Genomic DNA, 27,025 nt, shown 5'->3' with positions numbered 1-27,025 from the left:
TTGCATCAAAATATACTTAAAGTACCATAAGTAAAAGTAATCATTCTGCAGATTGGCCCATTTCAAAATATTATATATGATACATTTTGATTATATGTATTGATCATTAAAGTGTTATTAAAGCTGGTAAAGGTGCAGTTAGTTTGAATGACTTTATATACTGCAGGGTAGCTGCTGAATTTACTCAAGGTGTAACTAAAATCTGATGTAAGTGTTGATTATATTTCACATCGTTAATCCAAATCTGTAAAGTAACTAAAGGTATTAAATAAATGTAGTGGAGTAAAAGTACAAAGTAGCAGAACATGTAAATACTCAAGTAAAGTACAAGTACCTCAAAATTGTACTTAAGTACAATACTTGAGTTAATGTACTTAGTTACTTTACACCACTGTACTCTTATACTTTTTCTTCTGAATACTTCTTTCACCAGTGCATTCATCACAGAATCAATATCCAAATACTTTTGAAGATTGATTTACTTTGTGTTATTTTGCATTGTCTTTAATGCATAGTTATTATTTTCTCACTTCTCACTTTTCTATATGTATGTTGAAACTGCACACCAAAAATGAAGTTGCTGCTCAGACTGACAAGAGAAACCCTAAAGTGAAGACAAGATCATGTTTGACTTTGACTGGTTCAGCATGCTATTATCACCCTGAGGACAAAGGACATGTTTATGCCTCGCTGCAGGCTGAGAATGCATCAAAGAAAACAACTCAGATGTGCAGATGAACTGTGTGAATCACATGTGTCTACCGTGCACTGAGTCTCTGCATGCACCAGGCCTGCTTGTCTATGCAGAGCAGCACAGATGGGCGTGTTGGGGGATGGGTGCTGTCAGCTCACAGATCAAGCTGTGGGTCGGTGGTCCCATTGCTATTCAGCACACAAGCACGTAGGGCATGTCAGACACGCTCCATGGAGACATGCCAGGGGTGGATATTGTGTTTTGGTTATGCTATTCGGCAGTGTATTGGTTAAGAATTTTCACAGAAAAACGTCCCCTTTTTTAGGATAGGTATGCGAATTATAACTCTGCTACTTAGCAAATATTATGCTGATATAGCAGTTTTGGATTGTGAAAAGAAATTATGATTTATTTCCCTTAACTTCCCATCAGCTGCTTATGAGTCAGTGCTGATGCAGCACACTTGGCTAACAACATATACGGTTTTTGTTTCCTTTAAATGGTGGCATTGGTTTTAATGGCCTCATTAATACTTTACAAACATATACCTTTAAATGCATGTGCCTCAATGCAAATTCCTATATGTCTATTATCGTAACAATTTAAGATAACACGTTTTGTAGGGTCCTCAAGTGTTGTAATAGTTAAATAAATTATTCTCAATGTTTCTTTAAGTTTTTATTTTAAATCACATATTTCTCATTAAAATGATGATATACTATGTTGGCCTATAATATATAATTTACCCACAAAGGCCTATGAGGCTCACCATTTTCCTTTCTGAATATCCAGAGATTCTACTGAACATAAGTCCCTGATAGTAAAAGTGACACGATGCCCAAAAGAGAACCATTATGTCATTCTTTTGCTGGAAAAAGTTTCTGTCTATTGTTGGCATGTGCCTACACAACCAGATGAGAAAGAATCATTTGGAAAGTGACGTCAGAGGTGGGATTGCCTAGGAGGAGCTCGTGTCCGCTCGGCTCTTTCCGGACGCTGGGTTAAATCCCCGCCCCACTTCATTCCTGCGTTGTTTGGGGACAGAAGGAAGATGGCGGCGGCCCCGCTGTACTGTGTCTGCCGGCAGCCCTACGATGTAAGCCGGTTTATGATTGAGTGCGACATCTGTAAAGACTGGTTCCACGGCAGGTATGTAGGCTACATTGTCTTTGAGAGATGTGGCTCAACAGAAGCGATATACACTGATTGTTTATTCAAGAAAGGCGACGGTTCTATGAGCGGTGTTGACTGGAAGCTAATTTAGCTGTTAATGCTAGCGGTGGGCGACGGGGGTTTAAACCGTCTATTGACACGACTTTACCAAAGAAAGTGGGGTATCTCTCTCTGAAATTGGCTTGAATTCAGTCAAATGTTCTGCCAATTATTACGTATACAGACGGCGTTTACGTAGTATAAGTTCCTATGTTAATAGTTAACATTATTGACTAGAATTAAGCCTTTATAAAACAGTTTAGATCTGCCTATACGCGGCTCATCAGTATAGCCGATCTGTGTCAGTCAAAGCTTCGCGGGGTCACCGTGACTTAGAAAGGGTTGCCAGCTCCTTGGAGTCACTTCAGAGATACATTTACTAGTGTTTGAACAGTGATTTGTGGATTAAGACACAGTTAAACCAGTCGCTGTGTACCACATCGCATACTGGCTTTGAAACGTGCTCAACATAATGACAACCACTGACATTATTTGACTTAAAGCTACATTTCATAACCAACTTCCATTTGTTTGGATATAATCTGCATGTTGTTGGTAAACCTGATGTTTTATCATTACATTTTGTACATACTTTATTTAAACAGTGTGTTACATTAAGCTTTCCTGTATTGGGATGTGTTTTTGGTTGTTTTATTTGATAAAAAGCGAAATATAGAGAACAAGGAGCTTGTTATGGTCGGGCTTTTGATTGACAGCTTGAGAAATTTAAATCCCCCTTTCAGGCAGAGCAGGCACATGGCAGGGACCCCTAGTGGTGATCAGGGGGATTATTTAAAGGTACCCGGCAGACACATGTCCCTGGATTGCTTATGACTGGGTTTTATCCTATGTGTTCGTTTTTTAATAACTCACAGCTGTACAAATTACAATTAGACCCGTGGTACTATTCTTGCCATTGATGATTCATGTTGTGGGTGGGTGGGTGTTGGCTGTCCTATGGGGAGGTTTTTCTGTTGTGCAATAAAGCCATTTTTCGTGTCCACGCAATATGGCACAATACAATGTCATTTTAAGTAGTGCATGAACTAAAAGTCCAAACCTGATACTTTGGTGAAGATTACACTGTGTAAGGGTGTCAAAGTAACCCTGCTAGTTGTACTTTTTAATTGAATGACCTGGTTTAACTCCTTTTTGAAGCACTATAAAGCCTGCTTTTAGCAATGAAGGCAGTTTTTGTAGCTTACAGTCTGCTCTAATCTTTAAGGAAAGTAGATAATAAGATGTTGCCATAGGAGAAGATGTATCAAACTTGTTGTCAGATAGCATACGTGTTTGAGTCACCCCATTAAGTTTTAATGGGGTTTGCCGACTTAGACATAACTTAGTCCTGCCCCATACTCAGTCCCTCGAATCAGCCTGTATGGGTGCATCTCCATGGAAACTGCTTATGAATACAATAATCTGTTTTTGCTCGCGTTGAAATGACGGAAGCCATTGCGTAACCACAATGAGCACACTGCCAAAAAAACCTGCCGGCCAGAATCTGCGGTGTATCAGAGCCAAAAAAGACTGGCTGGCTGTGTGTCATGTGCCAGCAAGCAAAGGAACAAATGCTGGAGCTTCCCCCATTGGTGACTAATAAGCAGATAGACACACACACACACACACACACGCATATCAAGCGGATCTCCAAAACCAGCCACATTTCCTGCCTCTTTCCCACGAGGCTGGCCAGAAGGAAAAGGGATATTCTCTGGCTGTGGATGATGGCACGCCGATGAAGTGGAGAGGAGCTCAACCTCCCGGTGTGTGTTTGTCAGTTTGCTCGCTGAGTTTGTGTTTGTGTGGGGGGCCTGTGTTTCTAGAGAGTGTCCTGTTTTCCATCACCTCAACCGCAGTACACAATACAGCCTGGTACTCCCACCGGTTGGGCACTGTTATCAAAACACTGTGGAGCTTATCTGTGTCGGAGTAGTGATCAGTGAGGTGAAGTGGAAAGCAAGACGATCATATATTTGTCCTGATAAGAGGCTCTTAATTGCTTTCCTATGTAGCCTCTTGTATTGACACACATGGCCCCCCAGAGTCTAGTCTTGTATCACAATATTTACAGATATTTTTCCCTCAGGGATCTGCAAACATGATTTGTAGTTGTTGATGTTGTGATGCAACAATCCAAGTTTCGCCTTCTCTGAATATTTGCCAATATTGAGGGTTGATCTCTCCCCCACATTTAAAAACATCTGTATCTTACTTAGGTCTGCATTATATGAAAAATAATCGGCTATAATGTTTCTCTTTTCTGTTTATATTCAAATCTTTAGAAGCAATGAAACTCGCCACTATTTCCAAAAGAAAATGATACAAGATATCAAAAATAAACCCCCGGTGTAAAAGGAATATTTGGTGGGGTTGACTTTTATCCTCACATCTTTTTGCGGCCTACATGTGCTTTGGTAGCAGTGCCCCGAGGACTCCCTGAGTCACCAAAACAAACAACTAGAGCCTGTGGTTTAGATTACAAATGTTAGTTTGAACCCTGTTATTTACCATTTAGAGCCTCCCCTAATTACAAGACCTGCTTCTGTAAATGGGCTCTTTCCAGTGTCTCCAAGATTCCAATTTACGTCAACACTGTGCACGTAGGCGTGCTGGAAATCCTCACCGGGTCACGTCAGATCACAGGGTTTACCCCGGCGTAGGTGTCAAGCACTCCAGTCAGACCGTCTGGTTAGGTACGGGCGGCGGGGGAGGTGGTGATGGACTTGTGGGGCTCAATGGGACGGAGGGAATGATTGATGGGCGCTCCAGCCAGCCAAGTTCAATGCACGATCCGTCACTGTCGCACAGATTGTGAGCACACTAAAGAGAGATGGATAGCCTCTTCAGAGTGGATTTTACGCTAAGTGATGCCTGCATGAGTCAAAGGTTCCTTATTTCTTAACAACATTGACCATGAACGATAAACATTGCTGATCATTTGTTTAGATGTCTGATAAGTTAATACTAGCCTCACAGCTACTGTTAAATGCTGTGTTTACAGTAATTAGCAAGGAAGTCCCTGGGGTGGGGCGGGGAAACGGCATAACATCCAGCTTGATCAATGTTGATTAGAGGTAAACAGCGTCTTTTATTGATCAGCAGTCAGATTGAATCATGATGTTATAGACAAAGGCCTTGCATTTGTTGTGCCTTACTTTAATAAAAAACTTGCTTCAGAAATATCACTTTCTATATGGATGTAAAGTAGCTGTGTCTTATTGAATCCAAATCCATAGAAAACTGTAAAGACTGTCTTATACATATGGCTCAATATAACAGTTTATTTAGAGTCATTTTATGTTTGGGACAACAAGCTCACGGTAATTGATAATAAAATATACGCTTATTGACGAGCATAGGGAGAGGATTGCATTCACATACAAGTCCCTCTTCAGGTGAGTTCAGCCTGAGTTTGCTGGCTGATGTTTTCCAGCAGCAGACAGTCCCCAGACTGAGGCCTTTGTAGGTTTTACAGGGGTACCGAGAGCTTTAAGACAGCCATGTTGAAGGCATGTGTGAAAGTAGAGCCCCAGTGCTTGGAGCCTGGAGGCAACTCAACCTGCACCAAAAACAGTTAAGTTGTTAAAACTCCCTGGGGCTCCCTGACGCCCCATAAACAACAAAGCGATCCTCTTTTGTTGTTTACCAGCAGACTACAGAGAGGTCTCTTTCCAGCTGTAACCGCTGCAGGGATGCTGGGTTGCTTTTACGCATAGCTTGCTGAAATGATTTAACCAGTAAGGCCAAAATGACAGATCCCTATCCATCTGTCAGGGCTGAGTGGCTCTTACCGCTGTCCGAGTGCAACACTGTTTATGTAAGCTTTGGTTGCATAAGGAAAAGCGCCGGAAGAGTCAGGTGCTCCTCTGGGGTAAATAAAGATAGCCAGGTGTGTTTAACTGCCCTCATCTCCTCTCTGTCTTTATCTCCACCTCACATCCATTAGGGATCTGCCAGTTCCCTAATGTAGGCGTGTCGCTGCCCCATGTAGAGCGGTTATTTAGAGCTGAAAATAATGGTGATGACCGCCTCCTGCCTTTGTGTTTCTGCACTGATCATGGAGGACAATGAACCCCTCACAGTGCGTGCACTAATGAATAAGCCCTCTCAGTCACACAGGAAGGAGGCCCTTGGTGAGAGGAAGTGTAGGGAGAGGGGCTGTTGATGACAGGGGTTTAAGCCAAGTACACACCTCCTCTCATTCAGGAAGGGATGTTTGGCTTGGTAATCTGCTGCAACGCTGTCACAGAATAACTCTCCAGTCTGGCGAGGTTCAGTTTTTTTCTGTGTGAGGCATTTTCACTGTGCTCCGCCTCACCTCTCACAATATGCTCTGCTGTTGTCCTACAATATATGATTACACTATTGTATTAAGATGAGGTTAAGTCAGTTCTCTAATCAGATCCTTGCTCTGATCCTTTCCGAGCAAATGAGGTTCATGTTTGTGCAAGAAGTGTTTGCACACTTTGCAGTGATGATGCAATACAGTATCAAGCCTGAGCAAAGCAGGAAATACTTGTCTCTCTTTCCTTTTCAACCGAGTTCCCCCCCCCCCCCCCTTTCTCTATTCTCTATCTAGAGTCCACACAGTTTCACCAGCTTCACTGTCTTGTTGTGTATTAATCATTACAGGTGACACGCTGAGTCAGGGCGGTGTATTGGCACAGTGCCCTGATTTCCCCACTGTGGTGTTACATAAAGCAAAGTACCGAGTGAGATGAGGACAGCAAGGTCCCCTCGGTTAAGTTCATGCTGCTCTCACACATTTAAACCATCCCGGGCCAGCGGCAGAGTGCGGTGACTCATGCTTTCCCCAAGCGAACAGCCACATGTGAACAAAGATTCCTGATACATGAGCCCGGATTCAAACTACAGCCGAGCAGTTATTGTTGGTCGTCCGCTCGCTCACATGCAGGAGCAGGAATACTTCCAGCTTTTTGCCGTTTCCTCTTTGGAGTTTTATATTGATGTCAAAAAAATACGTTCTCATGATATAAATCATCAATAAATCATCAATAAATACTCACAAACTAAAGAAAGTTTGCACTGGAGTTTATAATTGCACCAGGTTTGACGTGATACACATGGGAGAGGCAGTTTCTGTTTAATACTGTTTGCACACCAGGGTGATTAGGGCCAGGATTCACACAAGCTCACCACATCCTGAGGAGTTAATGGCCCTCGCCTTTTATTTCCTTAACAGTTTCCTGCAATTTCTTGTGGATCAAAGCTGATAACAGGCTGCGGCCGGTCAGCTCCATCTCTCCCGCAGGCGCTCAATTATCCTTAACACACAATATATCGACCATAATAAGTTTTTCATAAACTTTACGCTACACAAGCTGTCAAATCAAAGCATCAGTGGCTGGATGAGGGTTTAAAAACGGCAATTGTCAAGTTTAAAATACGTATGCTTGCAGTTGTTGATGTTTTTTTGAAGTTACGTTATGTTTTATTATTTAGGGTCATCCACCAGAGCACTGATGCTGCTTAGCAACATATTTGTTTATCACCCGAATTAAAAAATAAGCAGTGGAAGCAGAATAATTACATGTATCAGATATATTCATATCAGATTTTATTCAGATTTTAATTTAGTGACGATGTTTGGGTGCTGATATAGACACAGGAAGAGTGGGATAATTGGCTGTTTCCAGGTCAAGTGGGGACATGCACTATGATCTCATTCATTACCTTCAGATCCAGAAATCACTTTAAAATGATCACCATAAGGACAGCCTGTTGAGTACAGAGGGCCCTTTTGTGTGTGACCTCTCTCTCACAACACTTCACCATCAAATGAACTGACACATGCTCGAGTCACACCAACATGCAGCTTGCAGTTTAAAAAACCCTCAAAATAACCTGATGGCTGAGCTCACGCTGCTCTGGTATGGGGCTCTGGTATGCAGCAGAGGAATGCATGTGTGTCAGTGCCTGTGGTTTGGCTGCTGCAGGATAGTCGGGGGTTGCAGAATTAGTGACACTGTTGCAAATCCATGTACTATGCTGCTGCTCTAAGACAAGTATTATTGCACGAACTGCAAAGGCTTTATAAAGTCTCCAAAAATAATCTCAACATGAGTTTCATGATAATCGCTTGTTGCAGCCGACCTGTCAAATCACAATTCTGTCACTCCACTGAGAGAGGTGTAGAGGATAGATCCTGACTAGTGTTTAAACATATTGTAAGACATGTGTACTGACTGCCTCTCCTCTCCCTCTCAGCTGTGTGCAGGTAGAAGAGCATCATGCTGTAGACATCGATGTCTACCACTGTCCCAACTGTGATGTGGAACACGGACCCTCCCTGAGTGAGTATCTTATTCATATAAACTTTAAACGTCTAACCCTCGTTCCATTCAGATGCCCCCCCCCCCACTTCTGCCTATGTTTTTGTAACTTTGACCGGTCACAGGGGAAAAGGGCCGCTGTTAACTCAAGTCAAATTTCTTTGGGGGGGAAGGGTGAACCTCCAAGAGCCCAGAGGGCAGACATTAACAGACTTAATTGAATGGCGTTGTAAGCCTCCCCCCACACACAAGCTTGTTGGCCGAGCCCCTCCATCCCCATCTCTTAGCTCTAGTCTCTAGACTAGTGAATTTTAGTCCGTAGAAGTAGTGGTGGTGAGGTGTGTAATCTGCCACTTTGTTAGGAGAACAGGCCTCAGAAGGGCCATGACATGATGGAATTAGAACAAAACAACCCAGTGAAGCTCGGTTGTCTCTTGTATGTTGCAGTGAAAAAGCGCAACAACTGCCACAGGCACGACTACACGGAGCCGAACGATGGGCTGAAGCCGGTGCAGGCTGGTACTCCAGTGTTCGTCAAGGAGCTGCAGAACAGGACATTTGCCAGGTACATATACCTACAAATGATGCCCAAATGTGGCTGTTGTCAAACCTTGACAACAGCCACGACTTTACATGACTTTATGGCCTTGTTATAGAAGTTTCCTGAACTTCTTCTGATGTTGTTTCAGTGGTGACGAGATCATGATGCAGATGAAGGGTGAGCACGTGACCACTCGCTACCTGGAGAGACACGGCTTCAGCTACCCCATCAAAGTCACAGAGATGGAGGGCCTGGGACTCAAACTACCACCCCCTACTTTCTCTGTCAGAGATGTGGAGCAGTATGTGGGTAAGGACACTTCATGTGGCTTCATTCTGCAGCTTAAAACCCGCTGTCAGCTGTATGAAGCGTACATTAATGCACAAGGGAAGGGTCATGGAACACACCGTAGCCCCAGTCTGTTTAAAAGCTAATGAAACCACCCAACACCAGCCTGCTAAGTGGCTAACGCCAAGCAAGCGCCATCTGTATGTCAATAAGAACAGGTTTCTAGGTTCATGGGGTTTTAACCCACTTATCAGGCATCAGGCGAGGCCTGACTGAGTTCTAAATGAGTGATGGCTAAGCTTTCACTACCTTCTCTATGACCACTACGCTTCCTCGTTGAAAGCGGCCTGCCACTTCCCAGCTCCTATTACAAGCCCATTACCAAGCCCACTGGTGTTTTTATCATTAAGTTCAGATTACAGACTCCCCCCCCTCTCACTTCATCTCTCTCCCCATGCCCTATAGAGCATTAAGCCAAGGCACAGGTGTTGTGACGAGGGACCGAGTGTCGCGTTACGTTTTTTACAGTTAGAAGACAACGGGACAACAGGAGGGATCGCTGATGTCTTCTGTGTGTCACGAGGGTCCCGTAGCGAACATGGTGTGTGGGCGATGAAGAGGACAGTGGTAGAGCATTGAGGAGAGGTTGTAGAAAAGTCTGGTCATAGATGCATTGCAAGGGTTATCATAAAAAAGGGTGTGGGTTAAATTTAAGCTAATGTGGGTGGACAGCAGAGCAAAACTGGACCTGTGTTACTTGACTTTCTCTTTCACCATTTGTCTAAAAAAGCTGTACTCTTGACCAATAACTAAAGAATGTTTTTGGCAAATAGTGCTGTTACATTTGCTGCCTCAAATTAATACAGTTTTTAATAATTCAATCAGTGTCACTTAGAAATGTAAAACTATAAGAGAAACCAAACATGCAGCAATAGAAAAAGTAAAAGAGGAGCCTCAGTGCTCCGTACATTACACAAATCACTCAATTCATATTCACTATGCAAACATAAGCAGGGCAAGTTAAAACCTTACTTTATGAAATGCATTAAAGCAGCGATTTATAACTTCTCAGTGATCCCACACAAATCTAAACTTTGCCTGGACAGATCAAATGTAGCTCGAGGCAAAACCAATTTCCACAGTCTGCAGCTAACGTCCGTCCAGGGAAGAATAAGATCAGAGTGACTCTCGATAGTAACACTGGGTTTAAGCGCTGTTCTGACCCCCCGGGCACATACTCTCATTCCACGCAGACGGTACACATCTGTGGGATCGTGAAACCACCTTTGAAGTAGCTGCTGGATAACGCTTAGGAAACAACATTTTGGACTTTTCCCATAAGGTTTGCGTAGGAAACGCTGTGGGGAGGAATTATAGCTCTGAGGTCACAGATGGGGCCATGATATAACAGAATCATCTTGATCATTGAAACAAATATGAAAGAGAAATGCAATATCCTCATGTTTATTCATCAGAACAATTAACGGAGCAGTGTGATATTGCCCACATGATGTAGAAATTAATGATTAAAGGAACAGTTCACTTTGAAATTGCCATCTGTGTATCAATTACTGACCAAGGATTCCAAAACTGAGGAAATCTTTGATCTTGACATCTCAAATCATCAGTCAGCGTTATGTTTTCCTCAACAATTCATGGTCACATTTGGTAAGTAATTGATTTACAAATGATTATTTTGGGGCAAAAAAGATTTAAACTTGATTTGAAATAAGGTTCAAGGCATCTTCAGTAGGACATTTTTGAACCATTATATAATGACTTCTCAACATGACTGGGTATCATAACATATCATTGTGATACAGCAGGTAGCTCAAGTGTCTCTGAGGCTGGTTCAGTCAAGGTGTTGATTTTTTTTTTGTGGCTGTTCGTTGTGAAACTATTGTTGAGGTCGACGGTTTTCAGGCAGCTTTGTCTCTCGCTGTGTGACTGACTGCCTCTACTCCAGCTGTTCTCTGTCATCAGACGCTGGCCAGCTGGGCTTTCAGAGGTGTCTGCAAGTGCATGTGAGTGCATGATTGTGTGTGTGTTTGGGGTGAAGACAGGGAGAACACGCAAAGGGATAATAAAAAAGGTGAGTGGGAGGGGTGAGGGGGAAATACAACAACCAGCTGTCTTGCTACACACACACACACACACTGCTCCCCGGTTCTACTTCCGGCCCCAATGTGTCACCCGAGTGTGATTTGTAGCGTTCCAACTGCTGGCTTCTTTTTTTCTGGTCCCTTTTTGAAGCATCTGTTTTCTGTCTCATACATGTAAACACACCACATGAAGCCTTTCTAACGTCTATACACATATTCCCCTCAAAGCTCAATGTCTCACACACACACACAGACACACATTGAATACATAGGCCCTCTCACCTCCACCCACTCCTTCTCCTCCTGAGGGAATGGTGGTCCGGACAGATTGTTTGGCTTGCCTCCCTGTATAACCCCTCCCCATGCTGCCATATTGGTGCCAGTTTCCCTCAGGGCTCGATCTCTAAAAGCACACAGAGATGCCAGCAGGCCGCTGACCCCGGTGAACCCTCGCCCACTCAGCAGCCAATTAAAAAAAGAGTTGGAGATGTCAATGTTTACGGGACTTCTCCATCTGATATTTCGTGGACTAAACTAAACTTTTCCCCCGTCTAGGTAGCAACAAATCCATCGACGTGATAGATGTGGCACGGCAGGCGGACAGCAAGATGAAGCTCAGCGAGTTTATCAAGTACTACACCAACCCATGTCGACCCAAAGTCCTCAACCTCATCAGCCTGGAGTTCTCTGACACGAAGTAAGATCCATAATAAACACGGGGAGTACAATCACTCCTGAAACACTTCAGGAAATGCTTGTATTAATTAGCCCTGGCTTTATATCTCACACTTTAAATGAGCAAATCTCAAGGATAATTCATAAATGTAATCGTACTAGAATATCAATCATGTCTCCCTAGATGAGAAGTCTACCTTAGGACTGCATGATAATACAAATAAATGAATAAGACAGTTTGCAGAATCAAACCATTACATTATAGCCGTTTTCGATTAAATGTTTATGAATAATTGGTCAAAGTCCAATAACGGGCAGTTTCCTGCTCTCTTTCTCTCTATACAAAGTGGGGATTTAAGATCATTTAATCTTTCATTTGGAAAGAGTTCGACAACTGTATCGTCAAAATTAAGATCCACAGTCTGGCGCTTGGGAACAACCGGAAAGTCTTTGTGTTAATGGAACTGTTTTATTATAAGCTGAGCAGAAAAAAAAAAATCCAAACAGAAAAAACAACAGATTATTTGACTGATGTTGCAATCGTGATATTTTCTCATGAAGAGGATCTGTGCCAAAGGATTTTATATTAAGTCTGTAGAATATTGATTATAAGTGGGGATTTCTCTGTAGCACAACGATGCCTCATTCAAATATCTTCACATATTTTGCCTTATCTAAATATTGCGCCTACCAAGAATTTGATATTGCACTCGTAAAAATTGTGAGTATGATAAAACTTTTTATCATACTCACAAAAATTTTTAAATTTTGTTTTTATTGCTGTTGATGTTGAATGTAGGAACCCAAAAAGGAGAAATCCTCTTGTTTTAATGTAGTTTCAGAACATTAAGACCACCCTGATTTCAGTTTTGGAACCGTTATAAAAGCCTAACCTTGTTTTGATTTAAACCCCAGGATGTCGGAGTTGGTGGAGGTTCCCGACGTGGCTCAGAAGATGTCCTGGGTTGAGAACTACTGGCCCGACGACTCCTTCTTCCCCAAGCCCTTTGTCCAGAAGTACTGCCTCATGGGAGTCAAAGACAGCTACACGGATTTCCACATAGACTTCGGAGGCACCTCTGTCTGGTATCATGTTCTCTGGGTGAGTCTTAGCTTGAAAAGAACCTGAGTTTGTGTAGAAATCAGACAAAATTGACGACACATTCCACAAAAGCCAAATAAATGACTTTTTTTGGTGTCGATCCAAGACCCGGCTACCCTTTGCTCTGTCACGCTCAAGTGATGTATGGTGTGTTTATTTATACCGAGTTGTTTCGAGCAGATAGTCACAGCTGATAGCTCACACTCACTGAAGGTTCCCCCCGCTCCTCGCATCACATTTAATCACCACGCTGCTCCGGGGGAAGCACTGCTGTGCCCACATGATGATCTCATCGTCATTCGTCTACGAACTAAAGCTGACTTTACTCTTCCAGATGTCTGTGGGTGTTTTCTAACCGCGCCATCCCCACAGCTGCCATGCTCTAACAAATACAAAGTGTCATTCAAGTGTGGCGCCTACTGTTAACTCCTCTTCCTCCGCTCTGCAGGGTGAGAAGATCTTCTACTTGATCAAGCCTACCCCCGCCAACCTTGCACTATATGAGGCATGGAGCTCCTCGCCCAATCAGAGCGAAGTGTTCTTTGGGGACAGAGTGGACAAGTGTTACAAGTGTGTCGTGTCCCAAGGAACCACCCTGCTCATCCCTACAGGTCTGTGCGTTTGTTTGTGCGTGTGCTTAGTTTATTTATTTACGGGTGATTTCTTACTGTAGTTTGCTTAATTCTGTGACTGGGTAGGTCAAACAGGACTTTAATTCTTATGAATGTAGTGCAGCAGTAAAACGGCTGTCAATCAACGAGTGTTGCTAAATAAGGACAACGTGTTCAACATCACTTGGCAAACAGGTTTATTTGCATTGTATATTTTAAACACAAGGTAATTCATGGTTTACATAAGACATAAAAGGCATTAAGAATACAAAAACACAATTATAAAGGATTTACAAGAGCAAATGAACAACACAAAGTAGTCCCTGTCATTCAAGAAGTATTGAAAGCAGTTTTTGTCACTGTATCACAGTCTAACTAATTTTAAGACTAAGTCGGTCTAGTTGAGCATGTTGAATGCAGCTCTGAGATCTAATCATAAGAAGAATACAACTTTTGTTTAAGTGAATGTCTTTCCAGAGCAGTTTCAGTGCTGTAATGAAATTTAAATCCTGACTGAAAAATATCAAAACCTCCGGGGGCTACTATTGGTCGCTGTGTTGCATTATTTTGAATGTATTTAATCAAAGTACACAGTAGTATACGATTGAAAATACACATCGCTTTTTGTTGAGAACTTTTCCTGAGCAGTTCCTGATCAGCAGGTGGATTTTTTGGTATTTTAGCCTTTTGAATGAATTCTTACCTACCTTCCTTGGACCCACCATTATGTGTTACTGATGTAATGTGACGGGTGTTTCCTGACCCCGTTGTCTCCATTTGTTTGTCGTTTCACATGCTTTCATAAGCTAAAATAATCATGCTTCCCATGGCTCCTGCCAGGAAAATACAGGCTTCTTGAAGGTCCTCTGTCATTGCCAAGGGAAAATAACAGAGAAGGAATGTCTTCCTGAGCAACAATCCAAACACTTCTTAATGATCATAATTGCAATGGAAAAATGAAGATAAACAGTGCCATAATGTAATATGATGATCGCAGCGTTCCCCTGTACGTGGCTTTCTTACAATCCTTTCACTAGCTGTTTCTGCTCAGTAGAAGCTGTTTCAAAAAGGGGTTTGTGTTTCTGAATGTCACGCGCTTTCATTCACCTAAGTAACGCTACGCCAGGCACACAATTCCTCATCCGTCAGACTCTCAATAGACCTTTTTAAGCCGACGGAGATCCTTTGCGGTCCTCGTGATCCCTGACAGACAAAGCTCAGTTCAGTCCGGCAACTGCTGCTCGTCCTCGATCATTCCTCCTGCCATGCTTTCTCTGCAGCATTGTGAAGGAGAGCTTTTGGTAGAGAGGGTGTGGAGAGCTGGGAATTAAATGGGGGTCAGAGAGCACAGTAGGTCAGTCAAGCAGTGCATTATCAGGCCTGTCTATCAGCCTCACACCAACCCCCCCCCCCCCCTTGACTCTGCTTTCTCTCACTATGTGTTGTTTAAAGAACGCTGTTTATCTTAAGACAGCAAATCATTATAATAGAGAAACATATCTTTTTTTAGGTCTTACTCTAGGAGGATTTGGTTTTTGGGTCTGTTGCACATGCTCAGGATGTGATTACCTACATGTATTCATGCAGATCAGTCTGAACCACATGTTTGTAAAAGTGGTATGGAGGTGTTACTTTAGCTGTCCTCTCCTTAAGTGTGTTATTGTTGTGAGTCAGTCTGTCGGCCAGTTGAGTGACTGTCTGTGCTCTGGCGCCCCCTGCAGGCTGGATCCATGCTGTGCTCACCTCTCAGGATTGCATGGCGTTTGGAGGGAACTTCCTTCACAACCTCAATATTGGCATGCAGCTCAGGTACAATTGGCCAAACTGTTCATTGCATTTGATCGATGTCATGTGTGCTTCTTTACCACTAAAAACATTTTGAATCTGTTGGTTTTTGCAGGTGTTATGAAATGGAGCGTCGCCTGAAAACCCCAGACCTCTTTAAGTTCCCCTACTTCGAGGCCATCTGTTGGTATGTGGCGAAGAACCTCTTGGAAATGCTGAAAGGTGAGACACAAATGTTAATGTGCATTTAGAAGCAAGTGGTTCAAATCAGTGCAGTCTAAACGTTGGAATTAAAAGTGCAATTGTTAAAGACCCATTTCAGTTCTAATGTGGTTTAATTGCCATAACAGCCCATTTATGCGCGCTCCAAATCTGCATGTGGATACCTGGTCGAAGCATCAATTTTTCTCATTTCACAGAGAAACATTTAATATTTGAGTTCATGTGAAAAATTCTAAATCACAAAATGTGAAGATGCATGGTTCTTATTGGACCGAGAGGATATGAGCACCAGCTGAGGCAACTGCCTCAATATTGAATATTCTGCGGATTATTTTTAAGATAACTGTTCTTTAAATATTATCCCACTTTCTCAATGTCCAAGGTGACGTCTTTTGAATATCTTAATTTGTCAAAAAGGTTTTCTGTTGAGTAAGATATAGAACAGAGGAGATGGCCATGTTTGAGAGGCTACAAAAAGAAGCCATTTTTGACTATCAATTAATTGCAAATCAATTGGCGATTATCTTTCTGTCGATTGACTAATCGATAAGTTGACTTATTGTTTCAGCTCTACTTGTAAAGGTAAAGACTGGCCGATGTTCAGGTCAGAAGGTTAATACTTCCCACCGATATCGTGCCTCAGCATGGGAAGCTGCAAAGAAATGTACATCTTTTTGGATAATTTTAACATTTTATATGGTTTTCTGTTAGGTGAATTCTTCAGGTTTAATGCCTATTTGTTCTTATCCCTCTCAGAGCTACGAGAAGACAACTGTCCGCCTCCAACCTACCTGGTGGAGGGAGTGAAGGCTTTAATCGTAGCACTGAGGACGTGGTTAAAGAGAGAGGTGAGTGCCGGCCACAGAGTTCTCACGGTCTCCTCCGTACACATGCCGCTGAATACCTCCAGTGCAGAAGCCTATTGTTACCCAGCCGTCACCACTGTGTGCTCTTATCGGCTGGATGTGTGTCAGTGGCCAATGACAGACTGCTTTGTGTTCCCTTCTCCTGTCTGAATGTGCTCTGCTCTGTCTCTGCAGGTGACTGAGCCCTCCAGCGAGGTACCGGACAATATCAGGCCCAACCATCTCATTAAAGAGCTGACCAAGGAAATCCGCCACCTGGAGGTAAGAGGAGCACAGAGGGAAGGATACCGGACAGCGTTAGACCTTTTGAACTTGATGCATTGGTGCTGAATTTAAATATAAACTGTCAATGTTACAGGAACTGAAGCTGTAACTGAAACTCTATGGCCAATCATCATAACAATAGAACCACCGGAGCACATTTAGCTATATCCTTTTTAAGTAAATGAGCAGCATTTCCTAATGCAAATGTAGCAATCCAATATACCCGATAGTTTAAGGGTACATGCGATTAAAGTCAATATACAATGTGACCAAAAAAATGCTATAAATATTGAACATGTACAAATGTTTGTTTGCCTTTGTCAGTTGACATAAAATACATCATACCAAAAATCCCACACACATCTGAATATAAGGCAACCAAAAAATGTAATACAGAAAACAAAGATGGTGTGTGTTTGTCTTGCCTGCAGTTCATGAACTTGTGAGCATGTACATTTTAGATTTTGGTAAAACTTAACTCTTGACTGTTTTTCTTTCTCACTAGGAGGAACCAGTCAGCGGTAGCAAGCCAGTGAAACCTCAGGGAAGTGTGTGTGTAGTAGCATCTGGATCAAACGGCTGCCCGGCCACTCGCGCCACACTGGAGAGATTGTGCCATGCCCGGCGGGCGAGGAGGGCGGCCCGGAGGCTGAGGGAGCAGCAGCGGCACGCCCCCAAAGTACCCTCCAACCTGGACATCTTAGAGCGGCACACCAAGGAGGTGCTGAGGAGGCTGGAGGTGGGACCGCTGGAGGAGGTGAGCAGCTGCTGATACCGGACTGTGACACCTATAATAACGTCCTCAATTAATTCATGATTTTTTCCCCATGTGGGAAAAAAAACCGGTAGCTTAGTGCAAATGCTCTCTGAGTGTATTCATATTAAAGTCAGTGTTTAATACAGGCAAATAATACACATCACAAACAAGACAATATGATTTATTGTTGGTATAGCTTCACAGAAAGAGAACAAGAGATAAACAAAGGTTGGTGGATCTCAGGGTCTACAAAGTATTTAGGGTTTTCCCATGCTAAGTTGTTTTTAGTAACAGTATTTTCAGTTGTCAGATAAAAAAGACTCCATGATAAATACCGTTTATTGACTGACGCTGGACTGTCTCGTCAGGATGCGGCGTTCTGTGCCAAGGTGCGTGGGAAGCTGAATAAAGTGTCGACGGCATCAGCCGCCGCTGCTGCAGAGTCTCTGGAGGACAACCACCACCTACGGCTGATGCTGTTCAACGGAAGAATCATCAGGTGAGAGATCGCTTCCCATTGGTCTACAGCAATGCTTGTGCTACGTAGTTATTTAGGCTCAGTGGTCACTCACAGAAAAATCAGGAAAGTTCTGTAGGGAAGGGAAATCTTGCCAAGTTTTACAAACCTCTACCCCCAAAAACAATAGAGAAAGACTTAATAAAAAGAATTGCATTAAGTAACAGAGAACAGACACTACAGTCAGAACGGCACAGCAATAACAACCTGAAATAAGTCTGCCTTCGTGCAGGGAAATAAAATGGGAATTTATTTTCTACATATTATTATTATTTTAATAGTGTTTCAGATCCATTATTCTCTCTAATCTGCAATTCTACAGTCAAGATGATATATATTATATGTGCAAATTCCATTTTGTTTCCTCATTTTTTCAACTGTGGATTATGTGTGCAGAGATTTGAGGCAGCCAGCGAGCAACCCAGTGAAGACGGAGGCTGAAGGCTCGTCGGGCAGCCCACCAAAGAGTTGTATGGACGTGAAGTCTGAAGGGACAGAGCACAGCACAGACGGGAAACCCACACTCCTCAGTAAGTCACTAGAGGCTATTGTTGGTCTGATAGTTATTATTAAACTAAAATCTGATTGTGTGTGTTGTCAAAAGCTCAAAGTGTGCTCCTGTGTTTCCCAGGTGGTCTGGAGAGGATGAAGACTGAACTCAGGGAAGAAGTCTCAGGACACTCCTGTGTGTCAGACACAGATTCAGACAGTGACTCTCCCACAGAGGTGAATACTGAGAGCAGATGTAGTATTGATTTCTCATGTGTGATATTGAGAACAATTAATTTGTGTGGCGTTTTATAGCTCCATTCTGATTGCTTGTAGCATTTTTGTGTCAGTGTCACTTAATTGTGTTTTTTTGACAGAATGCTTTATTCATAAAAAGGTTCCACGTTATAATTGTTTTACTTTATTTACTGGTTTAGTAATCAGTGTTAGTGCATGGGACATTGCTGTAAACTTGTACTAAATAAACTACAACATTTTTGCAGCATAAAGCATCGTCGTCATCGTCTTCTTCATCGTCGTCGTCGTCGTCGTCGTCATCATCGTCGTCCTCTTCTGATGAGGACTCAGGGAGTTCCCAGGAGGAAGAGGAGGATGAGAGGGGCTCAGGGCACACCATAGAGCTGGACCAGTCTGGCCAGAGACTCAGGCACAAACACAAACCACTCAAACGGTGAGAATCACTTTTTATCAACGTGCAGATGTATAGTAACTCCTTCAGTCTCAAAAGGCGGGCCGTGGCACTCTCATGGGGTTGTACAAAAAGATTCATAGGTTTCATTGAATAAGCTTTATTTGGAGTCTGCGTGTTTGTCTTAGATTTTCTAATCTCATTTGGATTTATCTCTTAAATAGTTAAATATCTTTTCCATATCATTTTCTATTTTAACAATTCTAATTGCTCCTACTGCAAATGTATGCATACTGTCTTTCTAATTGATTTCTCCTGTTGTTGTTTTTTCATATTACTGATGGTTAATAAAATGGGCTACGTCAAATATTATTATATAATAAATTCAAGAGAGGTATTGATCCATGGTGTTCCGTGCCTCTTGCAGAGAACGTCCTACCTCACCCAGCACAGAAGAGGCCATTCAGGGGATGCTGTCTATGGCCGGGCTGCTGTGCTCCTCCAAGCCAGAGAAGGTGGCCACCTCCCAGGAGTCCTGGTGGTCCGGCTCCAGCCAGTGCTCGCCACTGGAGCGGAGGGAGGAGACACAGCACCGCCTGCAGGGAGACCAGAGCCCCATGGACAGTCAGGGCAACAGCAGCGAAGCCTGGGACAATCAGGGGCTCCCCAGCCCACTCAACGGGAGCCACAGCGGCAGCCCAGAGGCAGAATACCAGTACTGTGACCCCTCCATGTCCCCACCACTGCACCCCTCCAAGAGGCACGCACCCAACCCCCCACCCATCAGCAATCAGGCCACGAAAGGTTTGAAAATCTGATTTTTCACTTCAGCAAGCATAGTGAAGACCAGATCTTTGAGAGGTTGTTTTAATTTAAATGGGCTGAAGGGGGGAGTTTCTCCTGCATTTGCATGATTTGTGACATCCAAAAATACTTTTGAGGCCTATTCTGATACAACATTTAACTAAGTGTGATGGGCTAACTTCAGTGCTGCATGAGACAGTTATTGTTATGGTAAGTATTGACATTGACTGTAGAGTTTACATTTAAAATCAGTTTACTTGCTTCTCAGCTTTTTGTGGAATAGCTACAAATAATCAAAGAATTAAAACACATGTGGAGGTAACATCAATAAACTCTCTTCTCCTTTTTTCAGGCAAAAGGCCCAAAAAAGGAATGGCCACAGCCAAGCAGAGACTGGGGAAGATTCTGAAACTCAACCGACACAATCACGTGTTTGTGTAACACTCCAAATCCCCAAAAGCAAAATGATGCGTGGGGATTTTATTTTTTGGAAGAAAATAAGAAAGAAACACTGGTGTATTTGCTACCAGACACTGTTGTGCTTCAGAAAAGGAGAAAAAACACTCGCACTGCCTGGAGACAACCGAATTTTGACGCGTAAAAACACACTCACTGTGCATGCTAAGGAGACAGGGTATTGGATTTGAAACAAGCAAGCACACTAAGAACAAAACAGAAAGGAGCGGAGAGGGACAAGCATGTTGTGAAATGTTCTGCTGCAGGGAAAGGTGGACCGAGGCTCCTGCGGGCATTCAGATGGACCAGAGAGACGTCCGAGGTCTACCTATCAAAACCACATGCTTTGCCAGGGAGCAGCTTCTGATGCCAACATCTTCTGCATCATTTTAGTATTTTCTCCCCCCCCCCTCTGCACAACCTTCACTTGCTTCATGGCTTTCTGTGAAAGGAGCAGATGAAACCGAGCTGTATTTCTCGAGCAGGGTCTTTTTTTTTTTTCTCCGAGGCGCTGAGGGGGCAAATGAGGTGCTAGGGAGGATGCAGTGAACTGAAATTTCAAAATGGTGCTTTTTGTTTGTACTTTCCTCAGCTCAAGCTTGTCCCTTCCGGCCTACACCCCCCAGGCCTACACCCCCCCCCCCCCCCCCCCCTTATCTCAATCACACCAGCAATAATGACTTTGAGGAGAGGAAAGAGTGAGAGGCAGCACTTTGGCGCATCCTTCTATTTGGTGCGTTACAGACTTGCACAATTCAGTGCAAACTGTTCTCTCTAATGTGCACTATGTTTGATATTGAGAGAACACTCCATTTCTAAGCAATGGGGGCTTAAGGCAAGCTGCTCAAAGTGCTGCCTCTCTGATTTTGTTTAAAAATAGGAATTACGAGTATTTCGCTTGGTCTAAAAAACCGAGGACTCGCATGATATCCTGCTTAATTTATTTATCGTTTTATCTATGTTGATTTTTTTTAATGTGTTATTTTTATCGATTCTGAATGATGTATTTATTAATTGAAAGAGATAATGATTTTATTATATTTCGACCCTAATGCCTCAGCAATTCTGAGGGTTTTCTTCTTAATAGGGTCATTTCTTTTTTGTCTTTCAACAAACTTTTTGTAAATGTGGATGTTTTAGCGTTCATGTGATCATCATCTGTTGAGTAGCAATTGACCTACTAAATCTTTTATTACCTTCTATTCTGTCACATCTCTGTACCCCCGTCCCCCCCAGTTGAATAGATGTTGATTCCGGTCTGTCCTGGTTTCTCCCTGTAGCCACAGGTGTGGGGCTATGTGCGAATAGAAACCATGTTAGGTCGAAAAATGTCAACTTTCATTATAATTACATCTGAGCTTTTCAAATAGTGCCAGTTATCTTTTAGCAAAAAAAAACAAGTATTCTGAGCCACTGTGGTCGATCCAAAGTAGTCGATGCATTAAGAAGAAGTGAACGTTTGTGGGACTTCTATGGGATGAGTGAATTGAGTTGTTTTTTTGAATACCAGTGCTGATGTTTGATGTGTGTTTTGCTCGGGGTGCGCAGTTCTTCACTCTCAGGGAATGATGCCATGGACATAACCTTCGATTAACCAGCAGCCTCGGCAAGGACGCAGACAGGATGTTCTCAGCACTCACTTGAGACTTTAAAGATTCACCTCCTGCTTCAGAGCCGCTGAGGTTTGTTTTTTCATTGCGCAACAAAATCCTTTCATGGTTGTGATTTAAAGATAAGCTGTCAGTCTTTGTACTTTTTTTAAGCAAGCTTTTACAACTTCCATTAACATGACTTTGGTATTGTCCTTCACTGCTTCTTAACACATTTTCAGCTCAGTGTTATTGGAAAACACTCTTGTTGGGTCTAAGACATCCATGCTAACTGTCTGTCTCCCAGAGACTATGAAAGCTTTGCTCAGGTTGCTTTGTAGAACACAAGACCTACGAGTGACTGATCAATCTACCAGCCCTGACGAGGTGTTTCACATAATCCTAACACAAAGAACCAACTTTAAGGAATGAGTGTTAATCACATTGCCAGACTGATCTCATCTTCTTTTCTTACACTACACTTTAACCTTTGAACTCTTTGCATGTCAAGTCATTGAAAACACGAGCTGGCCCGCAGGCAGGGCTTGTAATAAGCTGTAGTATTCATCGTACAGAGTCTTTTTTTGGTTTCGTATGCAGCTCTCGGCATTTGTGTAATGTGCGTTGGTTCTTGCAATTTTTTTTAAAAAGTTTTAAATGGCTTATGATTTAAAATATAAAAACACTGGCTAACTGTGACACTGTTAATGCGTTGCATTTTGTTTCTGCATTTCAAAAAATTGCGTGTAAATAAAAACTAATGAAATAACATGCTTGTCTTTTGTCAATCCAAAAAACATTGAAACCATCGTATGCTGTGGGTTATCGTAAAAAAGGAAACATTTCACATAAAGATATTTTTATTGTTTATTTACAGAACTGACTTTCAGAATATCCAGAAGATTTGGACTTGCCCCACAGCTAGAATTCCTCATTGTGACCTTCAAAGGAAACAGAACATTTACTTTAGTGGACCAAAGCAATGCCTTCCACAGGGACACAGTAGCTAAACCAATGTTTACTAATACAACAGCTCTGCATCAAGTTACAATATTCAGCTGTACAGCACACCCTTGCTATAAACAAGGTACACATAATAGAAACATCTCTCTATCTCCAAAATGATCATGAAGTTGAATCAAAAGAGCTGTGCGCCTAATGAATTGACTGATTCTCCTGTAATAATACAGCAATTACCTGGTGGAAAGAGACAGACAAATGTATGCCCAATCAAGTTTAAATGCAATAATTACTAAACATTTAAAGATCAGCCATTTGAACACACATGGGACAGCATCATAAAATATAAATTCCTTAGTTCAAAAACACTCAGATTTCCCTCCTGTGTTCTGGTCTACTGGCAGTGAACTAACCTTTTTCTTTACCAGTGGATTACATACTGTAGAAAAAAGCTGGTTCTGTTGTTAACATACCTGTGTCCACTTAAGCAAAGGAAACTGCAATATGATCTCATTCTTCATCATCTGGTGGGATTCCAAGTTCCTCATCTGTCCATTCAGAGGCTTCGGGCCAGGGGAAGTGACCCTATGAAGGAGCGGAGAACCTTCACTTAACGTTTGCATGTCAAATTAAGGTTAGTGGATCTTTGCTATTGCAGTCTTTCAATTTCCACTCCTGACTTATAACGAAGCTTCTGACAAATACTTAAACATATCATGGCTGCAGTTCAATTTCTTTCATTCTTGAAATGTAATGCAACAATATAATCTCATATTCCACGTAGACATCCACCTGCAGCAGAGGGCCATGCTCATGCAGGGACTCGATAGTATGAACTACAACATGTTTACTTACATGCTCAGTGTTTGGGCTGGATACTGTATATTTACTGTGTAGTGGAGCAGGACTACTTACCAAGACTGCATCAGGGTCGTGAAAGCAGTGCCAGAGGATCCAGAACCACATGGCACCGCTGAGCAGCTCGGACTCCAAAACATGTCTCCTAGTTATCTTAGGGAACTGCCTGTACTGCGGCACAATAGTCGGTGTGCCGCTACCACTGGAATATAAAAAAAACACGTAAAATCAATATTACATAGCATGGTGTACAGGATAACATTAACGATAGTGTTTCTAAGTTTTAACGAAAAATCACTATTATATTGAAGTGTGTGTAAGCAGGTCGTTTGGCTTCAAGCTTAGATGCTAGCGGGGTTGACTATACTTACTTTCTGATCGTTATCCTCTGCGTACCGCGTCTGAGGAGCTGAGATCCTGTGCGAAAGACTCCCAACGCCCTTCCAAAAGAAGTCATGGTTGCGAATTTCCCCGCAACCAGTCTTCTTTGGGTTCTTTTGTAAGATTTGAAGAGCTAGCTAGTGTCCGTCTCACCGAGGAGTCACCTTCTCCCTTGTCAATAAACGACCTCCTAACAACGACAGCTGTGATTGGACAGTGTTCATGGTCTTTCTTCCTGTGTGCTAATTGGTTGAATGAAAATACCGTTTTACGGAGACAGCGCCCTCTTCTGTTCTCCTCTGGCCAGGACTCTTACTTTGAGTTCAACTAATTGATAACTTTTGTGCATAGTGTTGCACTTTTTACTGATTTTTTAAAATAAAATAACTTAAGTTTAATGAACTTTAGATATGTAGACATAGTGACACATTTATGCTTTACGTCACTACTTTTCTCTTCAGAAGAAAAAAAACGATAACACGACATGTTTATCTATTTTGTAATAACCTAACCGTGTGACAACATGTGTACCTCAATTGCATAACTTCATGGTAGTCAGAAACAATATATTTTCTCGATTTGTATTTTTTTTGTTGTTGTATCTATGTAGTTAATAAAACCTGCTCTAAATACATGACATCAGGGAAGTCTACCACTTTAGAGCAGGGACAAACATCCTGGCAATAAGAATTCAATAACAGAGATTTAAAATGGGGGGGATGTATGGCTCATAAATATGTCTTTCCAAGCTTGGCCCACTAGATGGGGCCAAAAGCTAAGCTGGTCAAATGAAACTATACCGGACGCTGTACTGTTATTGTGTTGTACACGGCATGGCATGGTTATGCTCTTTAAAAGAACCATTGGGTCGTGTGATGTCTTTGTGAAAAGGGGCAAAGGATGGTGAAGTGCTTATTCAAGTTGTCTAGGACATGCAGATCACCCACATTTTATTGGTATGATTTCCGTCACATTTACAAGGCCAAACATGGGGTTAATTACCGCATACATGTGAAAACATGTGTTTTGACTGCAGTTGTGGTTGTTTATAAAAACAAGTACTTTCAGGATATGAAAACAGGAAATAATAACTTTTGGGCGAGAACGCGCACGGCGCCGCCGCCCAAGAGTGCTCGACCCTGCGTGCACTCAAAGAAAGAAATCCTCGACGCCATCTTGATTCCAGTCGACAAAGATAACGAAATCTCGTCAAACAACAGGAAGTCTCTTTTTATCGCCCGGCGAGAAAATCCTGTCCATTGCATGGGCAATATGAGCATATTCATGTCGACCACTCTTATGTTTTACACACCAGAAGCCTCTGTTTAAAAATAACTCAGCGAACAGTACGGTTACCTAATGGCGCCTGGTCTCTCCGGTTGCGCCCCTCTCCCCTCACAGCTCAAAGCCCGCCCACAAATACTAGCTGCATGATGTCATCGGAAACCAGCCATTTCCTTTTTTTTTTTTAAATGAACAATTTCTGTTTGAACAATGGTTAACGTCCCACTATCTGTGCGTCTTTATCTTAATTTGAAATAGGGAATATCGTCTTCAAACCGAAAAGGCGATGGGCACAACAAGGGTCATGGATAAATGTTATCCTCTCCGAAAACCGACAGGGGTCTTTTTTTCATCAGTGCATCCTCCAGAGCCGAACATCTCCGTTTAGTAGCGGGTGATCTTGACTCGATCTGGCCATTTTTACCTCCGTCCTCCCCTAAGTTTATTTCAAACAACCCGACTGCCGGTGCACCAGTAGTTGCAGCGGTCCTGCTCAAATGCGCATGCGCGAGGGGATGCGGTTTCAGGTGGGGGAGGGTCAATAATAAATGGAAACGATGAGAACATCCTCTCTCAACATATGATGTCAAAGGGATTTCTACCGACACATTTCTGGAGATTCAAGAGTTACCGATTTACCACAACAAAAAACACTGTCTGAAACATTGCTATACTTACTATGTGTCAACCATTTTAGCGTACGTTCAGTTATATGATTAATTAAATCAAAAAGGTTGTACATTGTAGAATTACATCCTGGTGGTTGCAGTAAACATACACAATATAAATAATATTTTACAGTTTGATAACACAGTAAATTCAACCGTTTGTAAGCCAAATAAATGTGAGTAATGTATGTCTGATTACCCCTTACTGTTAAGCTTTAGTGTGTAGTTCATGACAAGTTCAATAATGTTGTAGCCCTGTATGGTCTGTTTTCTTTGTCCTTGGTATAATCTTATTGGTCAGTGTTCCTTGGGCTACCCTTTCCTAGCATCAGCTCAATATACAAAATGCTTCGCTTGTGTAAGGGGTTACATAACAGCTTAGCCTCCTCCTGCGTTGGGTAGCGGATTTACGTGCTCCTTTTCAGCTATGGCAGCGGAAAATCAAGGATTCCTGTTCAAAACAACCACCTTTTTAGTTTGGTTGACTTAGATAAGTTTCAATCAATCACATGGCGGAATTAATAAACAATCTAGTCTGCCCATCTCAGTACAATTGGCTTTATAGCCTACATTTGAGAATGGATCATAGACTGTATATATAAAGGAATGGACATACAGATCAAACATAATCAATCACAACCATTGCAGAAAATACAAACATTTAAACTACATATCCGTTTTGTTAGGGCATTATTACCCCTTTCTCCCCGAGAGGAAGAAGAGGAAACAACAGTAAGTTAAAACAAAACCTCCTGATGGAAAACATCCTCACAGCTGACATCACTTTCATCATATGATCGTTAAGATTACAAGGGAATTCAAGTTAACATAACAAGCTAAGCTTTCTATAACGTTGTTTTCTGTTTAAATCCTAACGAACGTCATCAGGTTTAATATCACTTAAATGATCTATTATGCTTAGGTCCCGATTGAATTATAATCATTAACGTTCTTG

The 27,025-nt window shown here is 42.3% G+C and overlaps 2 protein-coding genes across 3 annotated transcripts; one reads left to right on the top strand and one right to left on the bottom strand.

Annotated features, from left to right (window-relative positions):
- Positions 1 to 1,735: 1,735 nt before the first annotated feature.
- On the top strand, positions 1,736 to 22,688 carry kdm7aa (lysine (K)-specific demethylase 7Aa). Of its 2 annotated transcripts, none has more exons than XM_063905603.1 (18): positions 1,736 to 1,843; positions 8,138 to 8,223; positions 8,650 to 8,767; positions 8,892 to 9,052; positions 11,689 to 11,830; positions 12,724 to 12,910; positions 13,359 to 13,521; positions 15,243 to 15,330; positions 15,422 to 15,528; positions 16,285 to 16,376; positions 16,569 to 16,655; positions 17,164 to 17,415; positions 17,784 to 17,914; positions 18,329 to 18,462; positions 18,564 to 18,658; positions 18,925 to 19,112; positions 19,498 to 19,874; positions 20,227 to 22,688. In XM_063905603.1, exons 1-18 carry the CDS (start codon positions 1,746 to 1,748, stop codon positions 20,313 to 20,315), a joined length of 2,595 nt encoding a protein of 864 aa, XP_063761673.1. In that variant the 5' UTR covers positions 1,736 to 1,745; the 3' UTR covers positions 20,316 to 22,688. The 2 variants fall into 2 exon arrangements, with proteins under 2 accessions (XP_063761673.1, XP_063761674.1); XM_063905604.1 differs by lacking the exon at positions 1,736 to 1,843 and adding an exon at positions 3,545 to 3,672.
- Positions 22,689 to 22,761: 73 nt separating this feature from the next.
- Positions 22,762 to 24,362, bottom strand: ndufb2 (NADH:ubiquinone oxidoreductase subunit B2). The gene is made up of 4 exons (XM_063905403.1): positions 24,109 to 24,362; positions 23,795 to 23,939; positions 23,353 to 23,464; positions 22,762 to 22,860 (listed from the first exon to the last, which is right to left on the bottom strand). The coding sequence occupies exons 1-3, from the start codon at positions 24,192 to 24,194 to the stop codon at positions 23,390 to 23,392; spliced, it is 306 nt and encodes a 101-aa protein (XP_063761473.1). The 5' UTR covers positions 24,195 to 24,362; the 3' UTR covers positions 22,762 to 22,860; positions 23,353 to 23,389.
- Between the last annotated feature and the right edge of the window lie 2,663 nt (positions 24,363 to 27,025).

This window comes from Eleginops maclovinus, chromosome 17 (genome assembly GCF_036324505.1).
Source record: "Eleginops maclovinus isolate JMC-PN-2008 ecotype Puerto Natales chromosome 17, JC_Emac_rtc_rv5, whole genome shotgun sequence".
NCBI classification, from domain to species: domain Eukaryota; kingdom Metazoa; phylum Chordata; class Actinopteri; order Perciformes; family Eleginopidae; genus Eleginops; species Eleginops maclovinus.
This window is presented reverse-complemented; position numbering and strand designations above follow the sequence as displayed.